This window comes from Cygnus atratus, chromosome 5 (genome assembly GCF_013377495.2).
Source record: "Cygnus atratus isolate AKBS03 ecotype Queensland, Australia chromosome 5, CAtr_DNAZoo_HiC_assembly, whole genome shotgun sequence".
Taxonomy (NCBI): Eukaryota; Metazoa; Chordata; class Aves; order Anseriformes; family Anatidae; genus Cygnus; species Cygnus atratus.
In genome coordinates this window covers 1,861,914-1,883,519 of record NC_066366.1, presented here as the reverse complement: position 1 = coordinate 1,883,519, position 21,606 = coordinate 1,861,914, and the positions used below count along the sequence as shown (strand labels likewise).

General features: G+C 36.0%; 1 protein-coding gene across 6 annotated transcripts in view; it reads right to left on the bottom strand.

Moving 5' to 3' along the window:
- SBF2 (SET binding factor 2) overlaps positions 1–21,606 on the bottom strand; it is a 260,328-nt gene that overhangs the window by 117,286 nt on the left and 121,436 nt on the right. For all 6 annotated transcript variants that reach the window (XM_035550135.1, XM_035550137.1, XM_035550136.1 and 3 more), the window contains 3 exons: positions 19,429–19,542; positions 17,637–17,747; positions 15,696–15,801 (listed from right to left, as the gene is read on the bottom strand). In XM_035550135.1, the coding sequence (XP_035406028.1) occupies positions 15,696–15,801; positions 17,637–17,747; positions 19,429–19,542 (331 nt within the window). The remainder of the gene's footprint in view (positions 1–15,695; positions 15,802–17,636; positions 17,748–19,428; positions 19,543–21,606) is intronic.

Genomic DNA, 21,606 nt, shown 5'->3' with positions numbered 1-21,606 from the left:
TCCTTCCTCCCCTGGTTTTCTTGAAGGACAAAGTGACAATACTCAAAAGACAACACTTAGTAGAGTAAAAAAGGAAGAAAAAAAAGCAAGCAAGCAACCATTTAAAAAAAAAACAAAAACTATTAAGCAGCAAGGACTGTATATGAGGCTTTCATAACTTCACTAGGGAAATTAGTCTGGTTTTGTTGTATATTAGCAGCTGTAGATAAAGATGTAGTTTGCACTTCACAAAGGCATTTCGCATTATAGCTTAATCAACCCCAGTATGATCTGACATTTAAGATGACTATTTTTAGCTGTTGCCTCCCCTGTATGAACTTGACGCCACGCATAAGAGTATTTACTGCAAATACAGTTTTTATTACATTCCATTAGTTGCCCTCTCAACTGTTAAGTACTTTCTCACTGGCCACGGAAGACGAATTTGAAATGTTTGCTGTGATGCAAATGCAGCAGCTGTAGCCCCAGCTTTGCTGAGTTAGACAGACGCACCGTTTTATCTACAGAACTTGTGACAGTAACCAAAATTGAAAGCATCTCTATCATATACCAGCAGGTTCTGCAAGGAGTAGCAGGAAAAAGACAGGACACTGGGGAAGATCCAACTGTGAATTTGAAAAGGGACAAATGAAAGCTGTCACCAAAGCAAGGAGACGGGCTGGCAGCAGTAAGGAGTGCTCACTGCCCAACACATGGGAAGGGATAGGAAGCATTTTCTCTCCAGTTTGGCGGACCTTGTTGAATGTCTGCAGTCCTTGGAATAAATGGTTAAAAGCAGCTGTGAAACGTGTATATTGCTGCCACGCAACCAGTCCTTGGCTGAACTCCCTCCCCGATGACCCAGCCGGGGAGGACAGGAGGGCAGCACACAGGGCACAGACACCGGTGTACCCTGTCTGTGCAGCTTGACAAAGGCCGGATGCGAGCAAGAAGCGCGGGAGCAACGTGCACCGGTTACCTAATATAACTGGCAGAACTTGAAGGCATTCTCGAGTTCAGCCTGAGCCTGGGATTTCAACGGTTTCAGTCTCCATCTCAAAGGTATTTCTAAATTCTCTCAGCCATTTTTGGCATCCCGAAAGCATGAAAAGCAGAAAGTCACCTCTCTAAAACTGACCGCATTTTAGCAGAAGCAGACAAAAGAGACCGGAAACTTGACTTTTAGAGACTTAGGAATCTTGTGTGCTTACATTTGAAAACAAAATTATTTTCATTTCAGAAAGGTACCTCCAATACAAATGAATATACGACGGTGAGAGTATTTGATTTGTACTATCCATATATAAATCAATAAATGTCTTCTAAGAAATAACAATACAACGCAAATAAACAACAAGGAATAGCCATGGTTATTTCTTCAGTTATAGTTCACAAAAGCTAGATTTAAGGGAGAACGTTGTTGGCTTTTCCCCTTTCCTTTCCTGAATGAAAGAATCACAGCCTAAAGAACATGGAACTTACACCAAAGGAGACGTTCTAAAATCTTTTCTGTTTTGTTTTTGCATAATAGAAGTACTCTTCTCTTGAGAAACTCAGCACCAATACCAACCAACTTCTTGACAGCTGGCTACTCTGTTTGGAGTCGCACTTGGGATAGTGAAACCCAGGCTAACCACTTCTACTGACTAACTTGAACAGCCCAGGGAGCCCAGAGAGGTGCTCTTATACCGGCAGCCTTTTTTTTTTTTTTTTTTTTTTTTAAATACTCTGTACACAACACAGAAGAATATAAAAGAAATAAATTAAGTGTTCAGGATAGACATCTAACCTAGTATTTTCTTATTTTCAAGGTGATAGTCACTAACTAACTTGATGCAAAATTATTGCTCCACACATACTTTCTTTTTCAAACATTTTTTGCAAGAATAGAAGTGATATGATTGTGAAAGAAATTTACATCTGACAGAATCAGATTACACATAGAAAGACTTTTCATTACTCTCCTGTTTTAAACCATTTAAATAATTGATTAAATTATCTGGCCAAGCCAACAAGGTATTATTTCAAGCCCAGAATGTTATTTACTGAAAAACAAACAGTCCAGAATAACAGCCTGAGTCCAGTTTCCTCACGCTACAAGACAGAATCGTGCCTGTTTGTAACCTTGAACTGCACACTGGTCTTCAGACTCCACACTACATCCGATGCTAATTTGTCAGGGCATAAATAGACAACACGAAAAACAACAAACAAGTTGGTTTTTACAGATTACTCTTTTGCAGTTACGGACAGACATACATCCTGTAAAATATTATACATATGCTGGAAATTTTTGAATACAGGCTTCCTGACCTTCACTGTTTTCAAGTATTTAAAGAATCTGTAATTTGTTCTAAATTATCTGACATCCTACATCAACAGATGTATCATTCTGCTGCTTCCTGTTGTTGTAGAATAAGTATTTATTTAAGTATGATTTTAAAAAAAAGTGTACTTGACAAATTATTAACTGTCTTCTGTATTGCATGAAATCAAAATATTGTCACTAACATCTTCAAACTTTTTTAAAGGGTTATAAACACAAGATTTGGATTTTATATTCAACTCAACTAGTTGAATACATTATTATGCCAATATGCCACTCTTGAATTACTGGACACAAGAAAAAGCTTAATAGACAAAATAATCCATAATTTAGCCAGACTAATCCAGGAAATGGGTCTACAAAGACTGAAAAGCCTCTCTGAAAGGACAGTGGAGATTGCACAGCACAAGTTCTGTGCCAGGCAGCATCACTCTCTAAAGGTAACTGGGAAACAAAATAAAGAAAAAACACAAAACTCTTTTCATTTTTATTTTTAGAAGTAACTGCAAAGCACTGCTAATGAATGAATTACATGCTTAGCTAATAAATAAGTGGCAGCAGTTGTACTCAATACTCATATAGGTAATCCTTGCCAAAATGCATTTGTTCACCCAATCAAAAAATTAGACCTTATCTACAATCAACTACAAGCAGTTTTTTAAAAAGTGTTATGTCATTCAGTTCAGGATCAATTTACATTTAGCAAATTATGCAGTTCTCTTAGAGTAGGACTGCACTCCATACTACATGATTAAATGACAGACAGACTTGCTCACAAATGGGGAACAATCTAGCTGTGCCAGCACAGAGTTTTGTGAGGGTTAATTTATCCTGCTGTCTGGCTGGGTAACATGGAAAATGTGTGTCAGACAAGTGCCCCAAGAGATTAATTTATTTGGACTTTGTCAGACTAAGGAGGAAGAGAAGCAGTTTCAAAAGCACAGAGCCTTCAGCTAAAACTCCCTCAAAGAATGGAACACTTCACAAATAAAGTTTTCTTACTCATTTCTAAGCACACAGAAGCAAACAGTGGGTGTGACATGCAGTACCAAAATCAAAACACATTTTTAGAAAGAAAGTTTGGATTTTGGAACGGAACCGAAGGTAATTTAGTATCCAAACCACAAATGTTGCATGTTCTTTATAAAAAGCAGAGCAAGACAAAGACTTCTCTGCAAACCAGTCTTCATGGAGGGTGGGAAAAGGGAAGGCACAGGAAGACCATACAGAAAGATTATGGTATAAATACCAAAAAGGCCAACTGATTATTCAACGTTGTATCAAAGAGGTGGAAAATGGGTATAACAAAAAAAGCCCTTTCAGCTGACGCATAAATATTCCTACCACTATTGCGCCCTCCAAGTCTAACAATATTGTGTTCTGTCTACACTGATATAAGCAAATGGTTGTCATCCGAACTCAGTTATGCAAGCATGAGAAAACAGGGCTCAAACACAGTATATGATCTACCTAGGAAGACACATAGCCATGTCTGTCATTTGCATAACACTTTGTTATTACCAATTTCATTAAGACCCTCTGCAGACCTACTTAAAAGAGGAACAAAAGCCCCCTGGATTTCTTGAGCCATCAAACACAAACTATTTAGAGAACAAGGTCTTCATCTCTGAAAGACAGAAGTGCAAAACCATTTCATATGCATAGTTTTAAAGCTATACACATCCAAAACAAGACTAAGACTAAGATAAACTCAAGATTTATGGCAGTGTTGAGTTTTTTCTCAATAAAGCAGAACAGACAATGGAAGGTAAAACAGACCGATAATGCTTGAAGCATATATTGAAAGTATTCACTTGGCGGCAAGGTAAATGCCAAATTTACATGACAAATCATTTTGAATTGTACAAATGTAACCCATATTACCAATGAAGGTTTGCAACTGATTGTATGCCTGATTGTCTGTCTCATACAGACAAATTTGATAGGTGCTGGGTTTGTATTTTATTATTTTTCTTTTTACTGAACACATACCAAAACCAATTCTCGTAAAGAATAAATGCCAACAGAATGTCAGTCAAAGCAGGTTTGCATATAAAATTAAACTTAGAGCTGTTAAGGGAAAGATATTATTTAAGGTTTCTTTCACCTACAGGTAAGGTAGCAAAGAATATTTCTCTAATATGAAGCTGTTAACTAGCAAATTAGAACTTTTTTTTTCTTTCATTGACTGTTCATATATGGATACATTATCATTTGAGTAATAGCCTGTTTTGCTGAAATATGATTTAATTCACTTTCACGTCTCATCTTTTGCTTGCTTACTTATCTAGTAAGATACCTAAAACAGGAAGCTATTTGGTTTTGACATTTATCCCATACATATCTAGTCCTGAGAAAGATGCAAGTAGAAGTACACAGTAATCCTGTACGAACCTAACATCAGTGTACAGAATTTCTTTACTACTACCACAGGCCCAGACTCAATGAACCAAAACACATTGAAAGAATTTTGTAAAAGAATTTTGACTGGACTAGGATAACAGACACATATTAATGAACTAAAATGCTGTCTGAATCCCCTAAATAGAGGGGAGGTATCTGTTTACTCCATTGGGAGCAAATGGATACCCATAATTTGACTGGACTCATTTAAAACAAAAAATGTCTTTTGACAAACAAAGCAGAGAGGGAGCAATACCATGAAGATCCTTAGAAAGAAAATATCTAAGAAAGAGAAGAGTATTGTCGTTCCTGAACTGTACACAGGAAAAATGGTCAAGGATACATAAGAAACTGCAGACATATCTGTTTCCTGTCTAAGGACTACAAAGTCTTTCTCAAGGGACAAAACTACTGCAGCCTTACATTAATGGAATCAAAGAAATGCAAAGACAGCAAGACCACAGGTGGCTGACCAGGATGTTCTCTTAAAGCCATCTTCAAACTCTGTTGGTTGATACTCGTGAAGCATAAAACCACAGGTAGTCTTGTTAAGAAAAAGAAAACTGCAGAACACTATAACAAGGAAAAGTGAATAAAGTCTCTTTAGTTTCTTAAGTATTTGGATTTTCTGCAAAATGTTTAGAAATCAAAAAAAAAAAATCTTTGTGAAATCCTCTGAGATTTTCCGACCTCCCGAGATACTGATACCTCAGCACAAACTACAACTAAATAGCTAGCAATTCTTCAGCAGTAAACAAAGGATGAATGTTATTTTTAGTTAGTCTTAAGTGTATTCATCATATGTGCTATAAATCTATGCACGCACTAGTTTAGGATAGTTGACTAGACTGTATTCTGGTGCATGACACGCCTGCTCCGTACGTTCTAGCAGAATAAAGGAAACTTGATAGCATGTGCAACTCCCCTTGCCAAAACAACAGCGAAAAGAATAATGGTGTGGGATGCACACTGATCTATTTGAAAGAAACCTGCAGGTACGTTGCAAAATTCTCTGTGTGGGGTGGGGAAAAGAAGCAAACACAGATCAGCCTGGGTCCTCAAGAAGAGGGTATCAGACAGACCAGACGGTTTTGTGTTACAGCATGGGGCTTCATGATAGCTAGATATAAAGAAGTATGTACTGCTAAACAATTTGAAGGATTTTAGAATTGGGTAACAATACATCCACCACGGAGAGTAAGAAGCAGCAGAAAGAAAAACGTTTGCTCATCCTGCTGTGTTCTTCCTCAACAGAAACGTTATGAAACTAAAGAGCTTACGTGCCATGACACATACCACTGAGGAAAGAACCACAATCCTTTAACACACCAACGCCTTAATGTTTGATAAGTATGGCAAACATTTTCTTTTTTATAAAGTATTTTCACAGTAGAGCATGAAAAGCTCAGTTTATATTTCCGTTTTAATTAAACTAAACTATACTGGATGAAAATATATTCCTGTAGTTAACTATTTTCCTGATGGCAACTGTCAGAAGTTAAAATAATCAACCACTGCTTTCTTTAATTGTAGTTCATATTAAAAATTCATTAAATTCAGTAAGACTTGTGAAAAGTCAAATTTTCGTACTATACAAATGAATGTAACTGTTGTTTTTCTTACATTATAATCACTGACTAATGACTTAACTTAGATATAATTTCACCTTTGTTTCCATTTTGCAGTAACAGCTGGTTATCTGGCAATCGAAAAGACCTAATATGGTGGTGATGTTGAGTAAATGAATGAACGAAGGAATGAGGAAGTAACTGATGTGTAAATGAATAAGTAAAAAAGACTTATCACCAATTAGGTTTTATTTCTACACGATGTCAAAAATATAACTAAATTTAAAAACAATATGTTGAAAAAGAAATTGAGCCTGTAACCTTGCCAGTATAACAGAAAAGAATGCAGGTATGAAGGCATGCAGAGCTATCAGTGTTATCAATCAGAGTGATACTCAGTGGGGTTAGGAACTTAAATAGCTTCAGAACAGTCTTACTGAATCAGTATTATATAAATATATATATATAAACATATATATATAAAAATATATATAATACTAATATCTACGTATTTCAGATTTAAAAATACCATGTACTTATTAAAAAAAAACTATATTAGCAAAAGTTTAAGCATGATCTTACAAGAAGAAATATATGGAATGAAATTCCTCTAGAATTGCTTTTTTCTCTCCTCTTTAGTACAAGTATTAACACTAAATTTTTGAAATTTAAATATCTTACAATTTTAAGTGCTATAAAATTTGCTACGGAATAATGAAAAAAAACTATTTCTGCATTCATATCAGTAAAAATAGAAAGACAAGTAATCTGTTCTGAGTACGATCTGTTTCGTTTTTTTCTATAAGCAAAAATAAGCTTCTTTTACCTGTATGACTACTTGTTTATTTATTAGACATTTGCTTTTTGGAATTTACATTTTTCTCATCTCTGGGAAACATTTATCTGTTTTCACTTTTCCAAGAGGCATCTTCTAAAGTTCTACTCTCAGTAGAAAAAATGTTAGTTACTCTCTTCTCATATATCTCAAAGGACATTTCCACTTAACAATTAAAAATATCACTTCATTGTTATAGAACAAAAAGTAATATATAATTGTACTATTTTTCATATTGGAAAAGCTTTGTAAAAACAGCTTATTAAATACAGGCACTTAAATATACAGTTTGGGGTTTCTTTAACAGTAGTATTTACTTATGCTAGCTAACTTTCTTTTGCGAGGTTTATACTTTGCTTAACATGAACTACTGCATTTTTCATGTTACTAAAAATCCATTAGTAATACAAGACTGGACTGCATAAAACGTAAGTGTGCATCTTATTCCATGTGATTTGTGGTTCTGCTAAACAGCAAACACTACAGGAAACGTCAGTCCCTGCCACCCAATACATTTCGGAGCCCTCTCCCCTGCTGGCTGGCATTGTGGCACCAGTGCCACGCTAGTGGACAACACAGCTCTCCCTCAGTGTGTCCACACATGCCAAATGTAAAAACGTGAGCAGCATCTACTGAAGGCTGCTCTAGTGGCTGTCATTGAAAGGGATGGTTTTATCCCACCCACAAGCATTCTTTGAACCCACATTAAAGCTCGCAAGAGTCCAAGGTGAGCTAGTTCCCACTCAGAAAGATGGATCTGTTCTCATGGCCGCACTTAGCTATTACACTGCCTCAACCGCAGCAACAAAACACAACCTGAGGCAGCTCACAGAAAACAGATGTGACTTCGGAGTGCAGAAGAGTCCCTGCCCAAAACTCACTCTCACAATATCCTTTTATTTCCAGCAGCTTCAAAAAAATGCTGTCTTTTTGTTCTGCTGTTGCAGCAGTAAGTGCCCATTAGCAGTAAAGATGCCATGTCCAAATCCCTCAGTAATCTATTTGTTCTCTGACAGATGACAGAAATCTACTTGGAAAGCTTGAAAGGCAAATTCTCTTTCGCTGGGTTATAGAGCTAATCACAGCTCACTGGCCATTGTGATTTAAACTGCAACTACAACAAAGCCAGTAGCATCCATTCATGCAACAGGTGGTGCCAGGTCACAGAGGCTGGAGAGTACACAATTTATTGAGATCAAAGACTGGTTAGATGTTTCTTGATTATATACTTCAAATTAATTTGGGACTGTTTTATTGATCATACACGCTGTTGAATCTCAACAAAGGGAATATATGTTCCCATCTTACATTACATACATCTCATGGAAAGAAAAGAAATTAAATGAGTTGGGTAAGAAGTTTGTAATCAACCTGATAGAATCACAAAAGTTCTGGCTTGTATCACTGATGGCTCATCACAAACATGGGATGCAGAGAAGTGATGCAAGAACATGGAGGGTCTGATCTTAGTGCATCTCACAATTATAAATATTACTGTACTGAAAATGCTCCATTTGGTCACTTCATACAACATTGGGCAGATTAAATATCTTATTGTTTAGCTGGCCCTACATTAATTCTGAACAAAATAAATTATTAATATAAAAAAATCCTGCTCTATTTGAAGACACAGGGGTTTTCTTAATCAACAGTTGAAGCCAGCTAACATGCAGGCTCTGCATCCCCTTCATAATGTTTCTCAGCAATACAAATATGCATATTATTTGAATGTCTTTTCCCATTTACTCTGTAATTCAGTATAGTCTTCTGTTGACATAAGGTACTCTACAGGAGAGGCACAGGAGAGGCTGAACATTGTATCTCCCTTAAACCAGAATTAAAATAATGAAAACTATTACATTACGGAACGCATTCCTTGAAGTGTGAACAAATGTAGTCAAAAGCAAAAATTCTGAGTATTTTAATATATCCTGGATTTAGAAACATCGAGTTAAAGGGTCTACAAGCAGTGAAAGAGTCTAGCCCTTTACTGCCACAACTACATCAGACATTTCTAAACTGATCAAGCTTCATCTTAAATGTAGTGATACTGCGATCCTGCTTGTCATTGCCACTCACAACAGAAGGTGTTTTCAGAATTTTTTGTCCTCTTACGTTAGAAATCATTTTTAATTTCCATCTTTAATTGATTTATGACCCTTTTATATTAGTTTGTCCTTGGTGCTCACCATTTTCTGTAGCATAAGGAGTTGTACCCTTTTTCTCCTTTCACATTTTTTTAATCCCTTTCCTCTATTTAGATACAACCAACACCATGTCTCTTAGGTGTAAGTAGCCTAACCTGGCAGTATGCACTTTACCCTTAAGGTAAACTCTCCTTTGTTCTTACTATTGTAGTACATCAACTCCTTGCCTATTCCAAGAAGCAATCATCTATTTTTTCAGGGAACCTCTACACAACCAGAAATGAACTTGCTAGAAACTAAGCAACCAACCTCTAATTTGAGCAAGGATATGTAACAAATATCAAAGTCTCCTGAGGTCAGTAATGCATTTAAAAATATATATATAAGAGGAAATCAACTAAAAATATAGTCCATCAAAGCAGATTATTCTATTAGGAATGAAAGCATCCACCATGAGCCAAATTCTGTTATTATTATATGCTCTGCAGATTGTCACACGCTGGAGCTCATTTTTTCTAGTCTGATGATTTTCCCACATTCTATCATTCTAAAAAAAACAAAACATCAGAAGGGCATTACTATATATCAGTCATCATTAACCTCTCTTCACTGCTTGAAAGTTCTGTTGTACATTGGATTCCCTTGATATGAACCCAAAAATGTGAAATTAGTATGCTGAAAATTTTATCGTAGCTCTCTAAGTGGTAAGTCCCAATCTATTAGAGGAAAATCTTTAACTGTCTATCACTATCACCAACGACAGTGGGTTAAAAGGGAAGACTCAGCACGGTGATTCTTTTTTTTTTTTTTTACTTAAAACTGAAATGCAACATTATAGATGAGCTCCACCAGATCACTTCTCTGTATGCTCCACAGATCAACAGTTGCTGAACTTTGTAATGTTTATCTTTGTGATACATAAACTACTACGTTCCAGTAGCTCACATCATGACTTCGAGGTAGTGCATTGGGAAGCAATAAATAAATAAATAAATAAAAATGTTGGGAAGTTTGTTAACAGTTGAAGCCAGCTTTATTGCAGCATACTGACAATCTGACTTGCATGCATGTTCTAAGATCAAGAAAAATCTCTTCCTCGGGATCAAACTGTATCGGGCAAGAAGGGGTGCACGACTACATCTCTTGTAGGACTTTCAGTGTTAGTAGCAAAGGGATCAAACCCTATCATTAAGAACTAGTATTAAAATATCAACTTTCTCAAGACTTTTAGAAGGTAAACAGTGGAACTGAAGAACCACTAGCTGCCAGGGACCAGCAATGGCAGACTGCTCCATAAGAGAAGGCGAGACAGGTGCCACGCAGCAAGCCCAGACAGCCAGACAAGTCCATGGTGATAAGAAAGGTCTGAGGTCCATTAAACAGAACAAAGGAAATGTGGGGATAGGAAGACAGTCCAGAAAAGAGACTGAACAAGAAGCAAAGGAATGAAAACTCTTTTGTCTTTGACGAAGAGTTTGGAAAGTAATGTTTGGAAACATTAATTCTTAAAGAACATAATTTTTCCCAATTGTTCTGATCAGTTTAGGAGTGTCCAGTCCTTGAAACATGCAAAAATTAAAAGTGCTGATGAAACCTGAGCTTCTTGTTTGGCTGCATATTGTTCAGGTCCCTTATTTAACTTTCTGTCTTTGGTTCTTTAGGAAAAACTGCCCATTGAGTAGCTGTAGGCATATGTCTCAGATACAAATGATTGACAAAGGTTGTGCTGAATAACCACACCGCCACCAGGATGGAGAAGGCAAGTGGGGCTTGAGTTTGGAGAAAGGAAATGAATTTGAAGCAGAAACACATGAATGTATTTTTAATATAGTAAGAGGGACAAAAAGAGAAGCATAACAAAAACCTCTTTTAAGCCAGAAAAGTGCAAGAGTGTTTTAAAGGTTTAACAGACATCTACCATCTCATTAATAGACAATGAGAAATAGTGAAGTATTTTAAAGACTTCTAGATAATATGAACCATTTTGAAACGCAATATTATGATCATTGTTTTTCCAGCTAATCCTCGTTGATGAAATAATTTTTAGGTGTAGTGATCCAGGCCTGGCTTTTGTCACATTATTCCCATATATTATTATTATTAATTTTTTCAATAAAAAAGAATCATTTATGATTTAAAATGTCAAAGACTGATGTTCCTTATTATGAAGCTTAAAACATTTGGGGATGTTTTTCCCACTTGTAGCTTAATGCTAAGTAAAAATAAAATTTCCAGATATGCTGCAAGCTTGGTAATATAGGGAGGGTCATCCTCTGACACGCTATCCTGCCAAGCAGAAAAAGCATGATGAGACTACTATTGCACAATATTTCTCAAAATAAATGTTGAAATTACTTTTGTATCTATTCATAGTGGTAAATTTTGTCTTGCTGCCCATCTTTCTCAAAGAAAGAGCTATTTTTAAAAAGGTGATTTAATCAGTTCACAAATATTTTTCTAACTACTCCTCATTTTTCTATTAATAATTTAAATAGAATTAAATGACTTGTACCAGAAAAGAAATAACTGAACATATCGTTACTTGACAAACAGCATAGTCAATATTTGTGTCCTGAACACAGGCACTTGATGGAATCACAGCTGTCATTAAACTACTGTCCAACACTCTGCTGGACAACAGAAGTCAAATGCTTTTGCCCAGGTCAGTAGAGACAAACATGCATTTAGCTTGTTTGTTTGCTTGTTTTATTCCACAACCTTTGCATACAGATATAACTCTTTTCCAGTAAATCCAAACAGAAATTTCACATTAACAAACCTTGGCTTCTAGAGAAACATAACAATCCTTTCAAAGAGATACACCACCTACATGTGAAAGGAACTAGGGCTATTCTGTAAAGTGGCATACACTAAGTAAATGCAAACATTTTTTAATTTCTGTCCTTACAAGACACAAGGTGAATCTACTATTGTGCTATATTCTCAGATACTCAGACTCAAAAAACTTTGAAAGGGACATCAGCTGGGAACTAATGTTCCCACTCTATAGAATTTTAAAAAAGATTGTCCTCCATCACACCACAGAATAGGAGAGAGACAGGAAGAGGAGCTACACAAGACCATCAGATAGGTTTCTCCTAAAAGATCTGAAAGTGTTGTAAATGAAAAAATGATGCCTCAACAGAAAAGATGGGGTACTGGGATAATTTTGGAATAATATGTTTTTTCTTCCTCCTAGGAACTTGTATGATCTCCTCAGAGAAACAGGATGTAAGCCTGTAGATTCTCTGTGTGATGATGTGCCAAGTTTTATAATCACATACTTTCCTCTATCTTTCTCTTCTTCAGGCCAAATGAAGTGTCACTACCCAGAATTGTGAGTAATGAGCAAGTTTTCTTGCAATTTCTCCCTTTCTCTCCATCTCCTGCTAATTTTTATATCCTTCTTTCATATCCAGTATGTGCAGCATACTTGGAAGGGGTACTGGGTACATACATGCTTACTGACTCTCGTACTCCTTACAAGCCACCATAAAGAAGGAAAGACTGGACCTCCAAAATTTAGTGCAACTTAGGGTAAGAAAAGAAAGCAGTAAAAATATAGAAATCAGACTGTTCATAGCAAGTATGCTAATGGACAATGGGAAAAGAAGAGATGGTACACAAAGAGTAAGTCAGATGTGCAGACACTAGAAAGTGTAAGTGATTTAATAAGGAATTACACAATTTCAAAAAATAAAGCTAAAGAATTACTGATAGTTAGCACAACAGTTTAGGAGTCCTGGTCACACTCCAAACACTCTAATACTCTTCTATAGTATCTTCAGAAAGTTACATGACATCTGTTGACATTCATTCATTAATAAAATGTGATTAATAAAATTGACTTAAATCCCATGTGTCTGAAAGTGATTTTCAATTCTCATATGAAAGTGTTATTCAGTTTTATACATGAGTGGAATTTATAAAGCTCACTCTGCACATGAGCTTACTAAGAATGCAAGAGGAAGAGATGGTCCTCTTGATTTCCTCTTCCATATTTACATTCCCACTCTCCCTTCACACAGCTTCTCTCTATAAATCTGATGCATACAATGACTTTTCAGATTGCCTTTGCTGTTGGTCTCAGATCAATCCTGCGACATAAAACACAACCCAAGTTTGCCACACAACGGACAAGTGTCACATGTTAGCTAATCTAAACACTGGCTAAAAGTCTTGCTTTCTTTGACATTTTCAGAACTGTGAATTTACAGTAACCTTCACTAGAATTGCCCCAAATAAACTGCCTTAACTTAGGTACCTCATACCATACTTACAGAATAAGCATACCATACCACATGACATACCATACAATACTTATGGTGCCTCATGCCATACTTTACATTTTCACAAAAGAGAAAATGTTGTTGGGCCTTTTCATGTTTGAACCATGGCCTGTAGTATGCTCTGAGTAATATTAATGACATAATAACCCAAGTAAAACCTGACTGTGGTCAGGATAAGAAGCATCTATAATACATTAGCTGCATTTTTTAATTTAAACCACTATCAACAAAATAATATTCCATTTGGAATAATATTCTTTTAGGAAGGATACAATTAAACCTTACCAGTAGTAGATTACATTGTACTTATTTGATCTGATACCGCTTCCTGTAAAATAAGTTTTAATGGTTCTGTGATCTGAAATTTTCTGTTGCCTGGATTTTCTACTGCCAAATGACTAGGTCTTACAACTAGCTGGAGTAGGAAACACAAGTTACTACTGCGTTGACAAGAATAATTTCTCCGTGGATGCTCAGCAAGAGTTATTACACAAAAGTAACATTTCTCCAATATTTTTGAAGCATTCAAGAACATGGCTTCAAAAAATAAACACTTCTGTTTTTCTCTTTCATGTGGTGACCAGAGTGCAGCTAGTTTTCAAAATCCAATCACTTAGATGTATTTTCTGTGGCTTACGAAAATGCATACTGGCTGAGAATTTGGGCCATATTCCCCCAGTCTCTTTCATGCCTAAGTAAGGTTTAAGATTTGAAAGCAGTCTCTTAACGAAGAAGAAAGATGATCTGGCTACATTGGAGTATTTTAAGTATCTACATTAAATTTGGTTCCCATTACAAAGGATCTGTTTACAATTGCTTACTGTACACTAAACTCTCTATTATGACTGACTGGGGAAAGTAGTAAGAGCTTACCAACCCTTTTTCAAACAATATATACTAGACTTTATCTTTAAAAATAGTAGTTCTATGAATGAGACTGGGAAAAGATTTTCACTGTTTTATTTCCTAGAAGGAAGGCAATTTCCTCAACATGAGTCTAGCAACAAAATTTGCTATACAATTCATCTGCTTTAACTCTTAGTCCTCATCGTGTTCTGAGACAGAATGATCATAAGCCTGAAAAAAAAAATCCTCTCCAGATAGCAGAAAGGAAATTATTTTGCCTTAATAAGAGAATGTTATTGGCTTGGATATTACCTCAGTATGTTATTTCTGCAAAAAAATATTTAATTATTTAATGATTCTTATTTCAGCTATCTTTCCAGTCAAATTTCACGCCAGGTTTTATTGCAAACTGTATCCTTAAGCACATTGTTTCTCTTTCTGTAGAATATATGAAAGAGAACTATCTCTCTCTCTCCCCCTCGGGATGCTTTTTCAAGTTCTCAGACTTTTCTTACTTCTCTTCACTATTCTAACTGGTAAACTGGTAAAACAGTTAGCATGTGTCCTTGTTTTCCATTTATGAGAAGAATGGACAACAACATATATTCTGAGGCCACTTAATTACTTAAGACTAACCATGAGGCTCACAGATTCAAAGAAAAGACTATTGATTTTGCCCTTAATCCATTGCTCCTACAAGTTTGTGCTTCCAAGTCACTTCAGAAGCCCAGGAAAAGAAGACTAACACAGGTTGTTAAAATCTAACGAGAGGCATGAGATTAGTGTTGAGCTACCCAGGTCATAGTTACATGATGTTGTTCCTGTAATGAACAAGTAAGCATTTGCTGAGTGTGTTACATCTTCTTCATAAAAGATATGGAAAGATAGATGATAACAGAATAATACGAATTCCACGTAGTTACCAATATCACTATATACTATCTTTTATATGAGCTTTTCCAGTTACAATAGTTTATTAACCTGCTTGGTTTTGTCCAGTTTGTACGATAACCAAGGGGTGGAGAATCTTTTTCCATGAATGTCATTGTAACCGAAAAGCCTGCTCACAGAACATTTGCAGACAGCAGATAACATTGCAGATATTTTACCACAGGCAGGAAGTACAAAAAGTTTATAAGAATGTCTGATTAGGGGGATAAAAGCGCTATTAGTCATTCTTTCATTCCAAAAAAAAATTAATATTTACCATGTAGCTTTCTTGGCACATGATTTGAGCTGAATGAGAACAGAAAATAATTCACTCTGTAGTTTATTTTTTTTTCAAATCAGACCTAGACATACCCAGTTGCTGAAAGAGAAGAGCCACACTGGTGCCTGTAACAGGAAGACTATCATGTAGAGGAGTCTGTATCAGTTGTCGGTCTCCAGCTCCCAAAGAAAACAATTTCTGTAGAAAGAATTTTTTTTAATTGATTATAAATTTAATTTATACAGAATAAATATACTGTTGTCATACAGATAAGTGATTCATCCTGCAAAAATTCTGTATACAGAATCTTAAAATCAGTACCAATAACTGAACTGACCAATGTAGATCTGAAATACCATTTGAGGACAATTGTATGTCTCTTTGAATGTCTCTTTGAATGGCCTGATAGTGCCATCCTTGCATGTCTATTGAATTAGACATGCTAAATCTATGCGTTTCTTGAAGACCTCCAAGTTTGTTGACACAACCACTTTCCTTGGTAGCCTATTCCAATGCTGTGCAACCCTTTCAGTAAAGAAATTTCTCCTAATGTCCAACCTAAAAGCTTCGCAGTTGATCATTTCAGCACTGGACATACGAACAATCTTGGAGGTCCTCAAGGTCTTCTGGAGATAGACATCAAAAGAGTGTTCCTGTTCTAAGACACATAATTCAGATTTATCACTGTAAGCACAAAGCTTAAGAAAGAAAACAGAAAAACTAATTTTCTGGTTAAAATGAAACTTTGAAACTAAGAAATTAAAGTTCCAAATGAAATACCATTTCATTTGAAGAAAGAAAGCAGAAGGCAGAATAGCCAGAGGAGCATGCATTTTCCTCCCTCTTCTAGCAGCGGAAAAAGACACTGTTGAAAGCCCTGTTTATGGATAGGGCTAGGGGAGAACAGGATAGAAGGAAGAGCTAGAAATTTAAGTGGACCACCAGAACCTGTAATTTGAGGTTCAAATACCATTGGAAATGGGGGCTCCTGACAAGATACAATCTAATTACTCCCCTTCACAACTGAAAGGCTTGGGATGCAAAACGACAGAGACATGGTTGCCTGGAGAGCAATCAGGTAGATCTTGATTAAGCTAAGAGGAGATTTTGCCTCTTTTAGAGCTAAGAGAAATACCAAAGTAAACACGGCTATGGGTAAAAAAAAAAAAAAAAAGAAGAATTTGTGATTTGTAGGATTTCAAGAAGACCGATAATACATAGGTTGGGTATAAAGTGTGAGAAAATGCGTATGAAATCTATCCTCAAATATTGTCAGTTGCATTCTTGATTTCCAGGTATGTTTCATGATAAGGACTACAATTTCCTACTAACGCTACAGCATAATGTGAAGACCAAGCAAGTAAGACCCAACTGGCTTGACGGAAACCTAAAAATATATAGGAATGTTATTTAAAGTAAATCAACAAACAAACCTGACTTTTTGCTCGCAGAAAGCCAATGTGAAATGCAGAAAGAAGTGTATTTACTGACAAACTTTTTTCTTATTTTTGAATGCATGGGTTACCAGGAATATTTAATTAATTCTGAAAAAAAAACATGTCCAAGTAATTTTATTTTTATTTTTAGCATTTGCCATAGGAAAGTCCATTGGAATCCTGAACTGCAACACGGAAAAGACACAGGTAGATGAACTAAAGGAAAGGACATGTCAAAAATGGCAAAGGAAAAAAAAAAACTTAAAAAATCCATAGCAAGCACAAATACTCCTGAACACACATTATTATTAAAAACTAAACTTACACAAACTGCTTGATTTGTTACTGTGCCTTGTAAAAAGCCAACCCAGTGACAAAATTAACCCTTTGACCTTATCCTGGAATGGAATTTTTGCTGTCTTTAGAAGACAGGCCACAGGGAAAGCACTCACAGGCCACAGGGAAAGCACTCAGCTGAACTATGATCTTTTTTCAACAAAAATATTTAAAGAATTTATTTTTTGTTTTCTTCATAAATTAAATTAACTGGAAAAATATCCCACACCCCCACCCCCCCTTTTTTTTTTTTTCATTTACCTGAGACCCTCCAGAAGCAGGGACAAGGCATGAACAGAGATTTGCAATGAGAGTCTCCAGTGACACATTCAGGCTGTCCACATACACAGTATAGATCAGTCCCAGGCATGCCTAGAAAGACACACAAAATATGTTAGCCTGCTATACAGGAAGGGCACAATTTACAATTTTAATTATCAAATTACTTAAAGATATATGTATATAATTTTTTAAAAAATGTCTTAATGGATAACGTAGTGAAGTACATTCCAATCTAATACAAAGTAAGTTGCTATTAAAAGCAATCACTCATTAAAAAAATTAACTTGGCTACTTAAAAGTGATGTATGTGTTGGCAGGTGCAGATATCCTCTTTTGTAAAAGAAATTCAATATTTAATTATTTGAGTTTGTTCAATTATATAAAAAGTGCTTTACTACTGATTACTTTTAAAAATGATAAAATCATTATAGTTTCGTCTGCACTTTGAATTCTCTGGACCTAAACCTGACTGGTTTCCAGAGTAAAACACTGATGAACCAATGAGCTTTTGATGTTCACTGTAAAACTAACATCAAGAATCAACAATTCTGTACATTGTTTAATTTGTATTCTTTATTTTATTATTTCAATAATAACATGTTAATATGCTGTTCATTCTAAAAACATTTCAGCATTTCTGTATTTGTTTTGCATGGATTCAGTTTTGATTGAGAAATCACGATACAGCTTTATCATTTTTAATTTAATGTAAGATAATTTAACATTATGTTCCAAAAAGCCTTTGAATAAAAGGAAATAACTCTGTCCCACAACATCCTTTTGGTGCCTTTTAACTGCTACGATTTTGATAATTCAGTAAATATCTTAGGAATTCTCTTCTTAGACATAATTCCAACAGTAACTTTTCATACAACACACAGTTAAGCTGAGAAACTCCTTGCCATGGGATGTTGTAAAATCGAGAGTTAAGATATTGGACAAATTATATGAAAACCCATACAATTGACACCTCTGGTTCAGGATGTCATTAAACTATAATTCACACCGGACTAGGAAAGTATTCTGTGTAATTATTTCTACAGCCCGCCATTTTTTTACACGTTTGGCACTGTATTTGCTAACCGATGCTAGCAGACAAAATACTGGGTTATGTGGATTGTTAGTCTGAGTTGGTACAATCATTCTTCATGTTCAATGACAACTTACTGTCGAATGATTTTCCTCCCTTGATCTGTAAACTGAAGTATATTTCTTTCTGTTAATATATATTAGCTTAATAAAAATTTAAACTCTTAATTTCTCCCATCAGCCATATCTCATCAGCTGAAAGTGATCCAAGATCCTAAATCTCCGTTATGAATCTTAATTTTATCTGGAAGGAGCTCTGACATATTTATCTTATAAATGAAAGAAAATTTGGATTCCACTATTAACTTATCACTATATATTTAATCGATTATCATTAATGTGTTATTTTTACCTAAGCAAGTTAATTTTTGTCTTAATAATTTCCCTCAACATATAGTAATCTGAGCCCAGAAAAATCTCTATTTTGTCTTCTACATAGATTTACATGGACTTGGAGTGTTAAAAAAAAAAAAAAAAAAAAAAAAAGCACTCTTTTAACCTATAGGGGCTATTTACTGTCATAAACACTGAATTTTATCTAGTTCAATCTAAGCTCTACTTTTGCTGTTAAATTCCCCAATCAGTCCTGAGATGCTTTAAATCAGAGTCCTGTGACTGCTACTCATTAAAACCAGATTTGTCTGCTGACAGAGATTATAAATAGCAATGGTAAGTTCTTTACCCTGAAAATTTCTGGATAATCTAGTCTGGACACCAACACCAAACTTTTAGGAGCAAATACTTCAGCAGGCGGAATTAAACCAGACTCCTCTTCACCTTCGGTTTCTTTTGTTCCCTTGAAAACAGAAACATTTCAATTAATAAGCCAGCTCTAGGTAAAATTTTGGCATTCTTATAAGAAGTCCACATTTCTCAGGATTTCAAAAAGACTGTTAACTAGAAAAGAAGCGTATGCCTTGTTTGAAACTAGTAATGAAGTCAACTAAGAGGAGATCATTCCAATGGTTACCTGAACTTTCTAAAACCTTCTAGATGTAGTTCAACTTGCTAAAACTCATCTGTAAAGCCATGCACCGGTGTATCTAAAATAAAGTTCCCTGAGACAAGGAATACAGATATCTATATCTGGATCTATATAGTCATCTCCAGCCTGATCCAGCAAATTTGGAATTTCTTCACAGGAAAAGTAGTTCAAATTTCTCAATAAATTTCTCAATTTCTCAAACTTAGGAACCACTATGTTTCTGGTTAGAAAAAACAGAATGGTACAATGCAGATAAACTTGCAGTTGTTCATGATATTGTGCAACTTGCTATAACCTCCTTGCCAGCACTTATTTTTCAGTCACAAATATTTTATTATTAACTCCTGGCCAAAACTAAATATGTCACTAATTATTTTAATTTCTGAAATTCCTCGCATTCTTTGACAAATTCATTAACTGAGTTAGTTTTCAAATGACAAACAGTATGCTCGTTCCAATTTTTGCATGTAATTCTCTCCACTCCTACACCACCCACCAAATTTCCAAGTGTATTATTTGTTCCTCCAAACGAGCATTCTTTTAAGCAAAAATCACTGTACTATCTTAATTGGGAACACGAGAAAAACGACTTCCCTTTCCATCTGACAACATGAAATATCGGCCTTCTATTTCTATCATGTTCCTGGTCAGCACTTCAGTTTATTAAAAATAAACAAATAAATAAATAAATCCAACTTTGCATTTCTACTAAAGGAAAGAAACCTGATAAAATTGTCTGAAATGCCAGGAATGCTGGGAATGAACTTTATTTTACTACCTCAATTCAGAACGTATGGTATCTTTAAGCAAATGAATGTACCCAATTAGAAACTGGAAAAAAATATAACTACTTTGAATGACTTTATAAATGATTTAATTATGAAAAACATTCAGTTACTATAAGCCAAAATACAGAGCTCCTGTTGCTAATTCTCTTTTGTCTTCACCCTTGCTCCTTCTGAACAGGAGAAATTCAGGCTCTGACATGCACACCTGAAGTGATGAGCAGTTTACTTCATATTTATAATTTCAGATAATTACAGGTAGCATTCTGATCATTAGCCACACTTCAAATAACCTTTATTATACTTACTTGAGTTTGGTATTCCAAAATGGAATATCAGTTATGTGAAGTTAAATGTCAGACACAGACACAGACACAGATTTCTAGGTTGGAAGAGACCTCAAGATCATCGAGTCCAACCTCCGACCTAACACTAAGTACTCCACTAAACCATATCGCTAAGCTCTACATCTAAATGTCTTTTAAAGACCTCCAGGGATGGTGACTCCACCACCTCCCTGGGCAGCCCGTTCCAATGCTTAATAACCCTTTCGGTAAAGAAGTACTTCCTAACATCCAACCTAAAACTCCCCTGTCACAACTTTCGCCCATTCCCCCTCGTCCTGTCACCAGGCACGTGGGAGAACAGACCAACCCCCACCTCACTACAGCCTCCTTTAAGGTAACTGTAGAGAGCGATAAGGTCGCCCCTGAGCCTCCTCTTCTCCAGGCTGAACAAGCCCAGCTCCCTCAGCTGCTCCTCGTAAGACTTGTTCTCCAGACCCCTCACCAGCTTGGTCGCCCTTCTCTGGACTCGCTCGAGCACGTCCATGTCCTTCCTGTAGCGAGGGGCCCAAAACTGAACACAGTACTCGAGGTGCGGCCTCACCAGAGCCGAGTACAGGGGGACAATCACTTCCCTAGACCTGCTGGCCACACTGCTTCTTATACAGGCCAGGATGCTGTTGGCCTTCTTGGCCACCTGAGCACACTGCTGGCTCATATTCAGCCGACTATCAACCAATACTCCCAGGTCCTTCTCGGCCAGGCAGCTTTCCAGCCACTCATCTCCCAGCCTGTAGCTCTGCTTG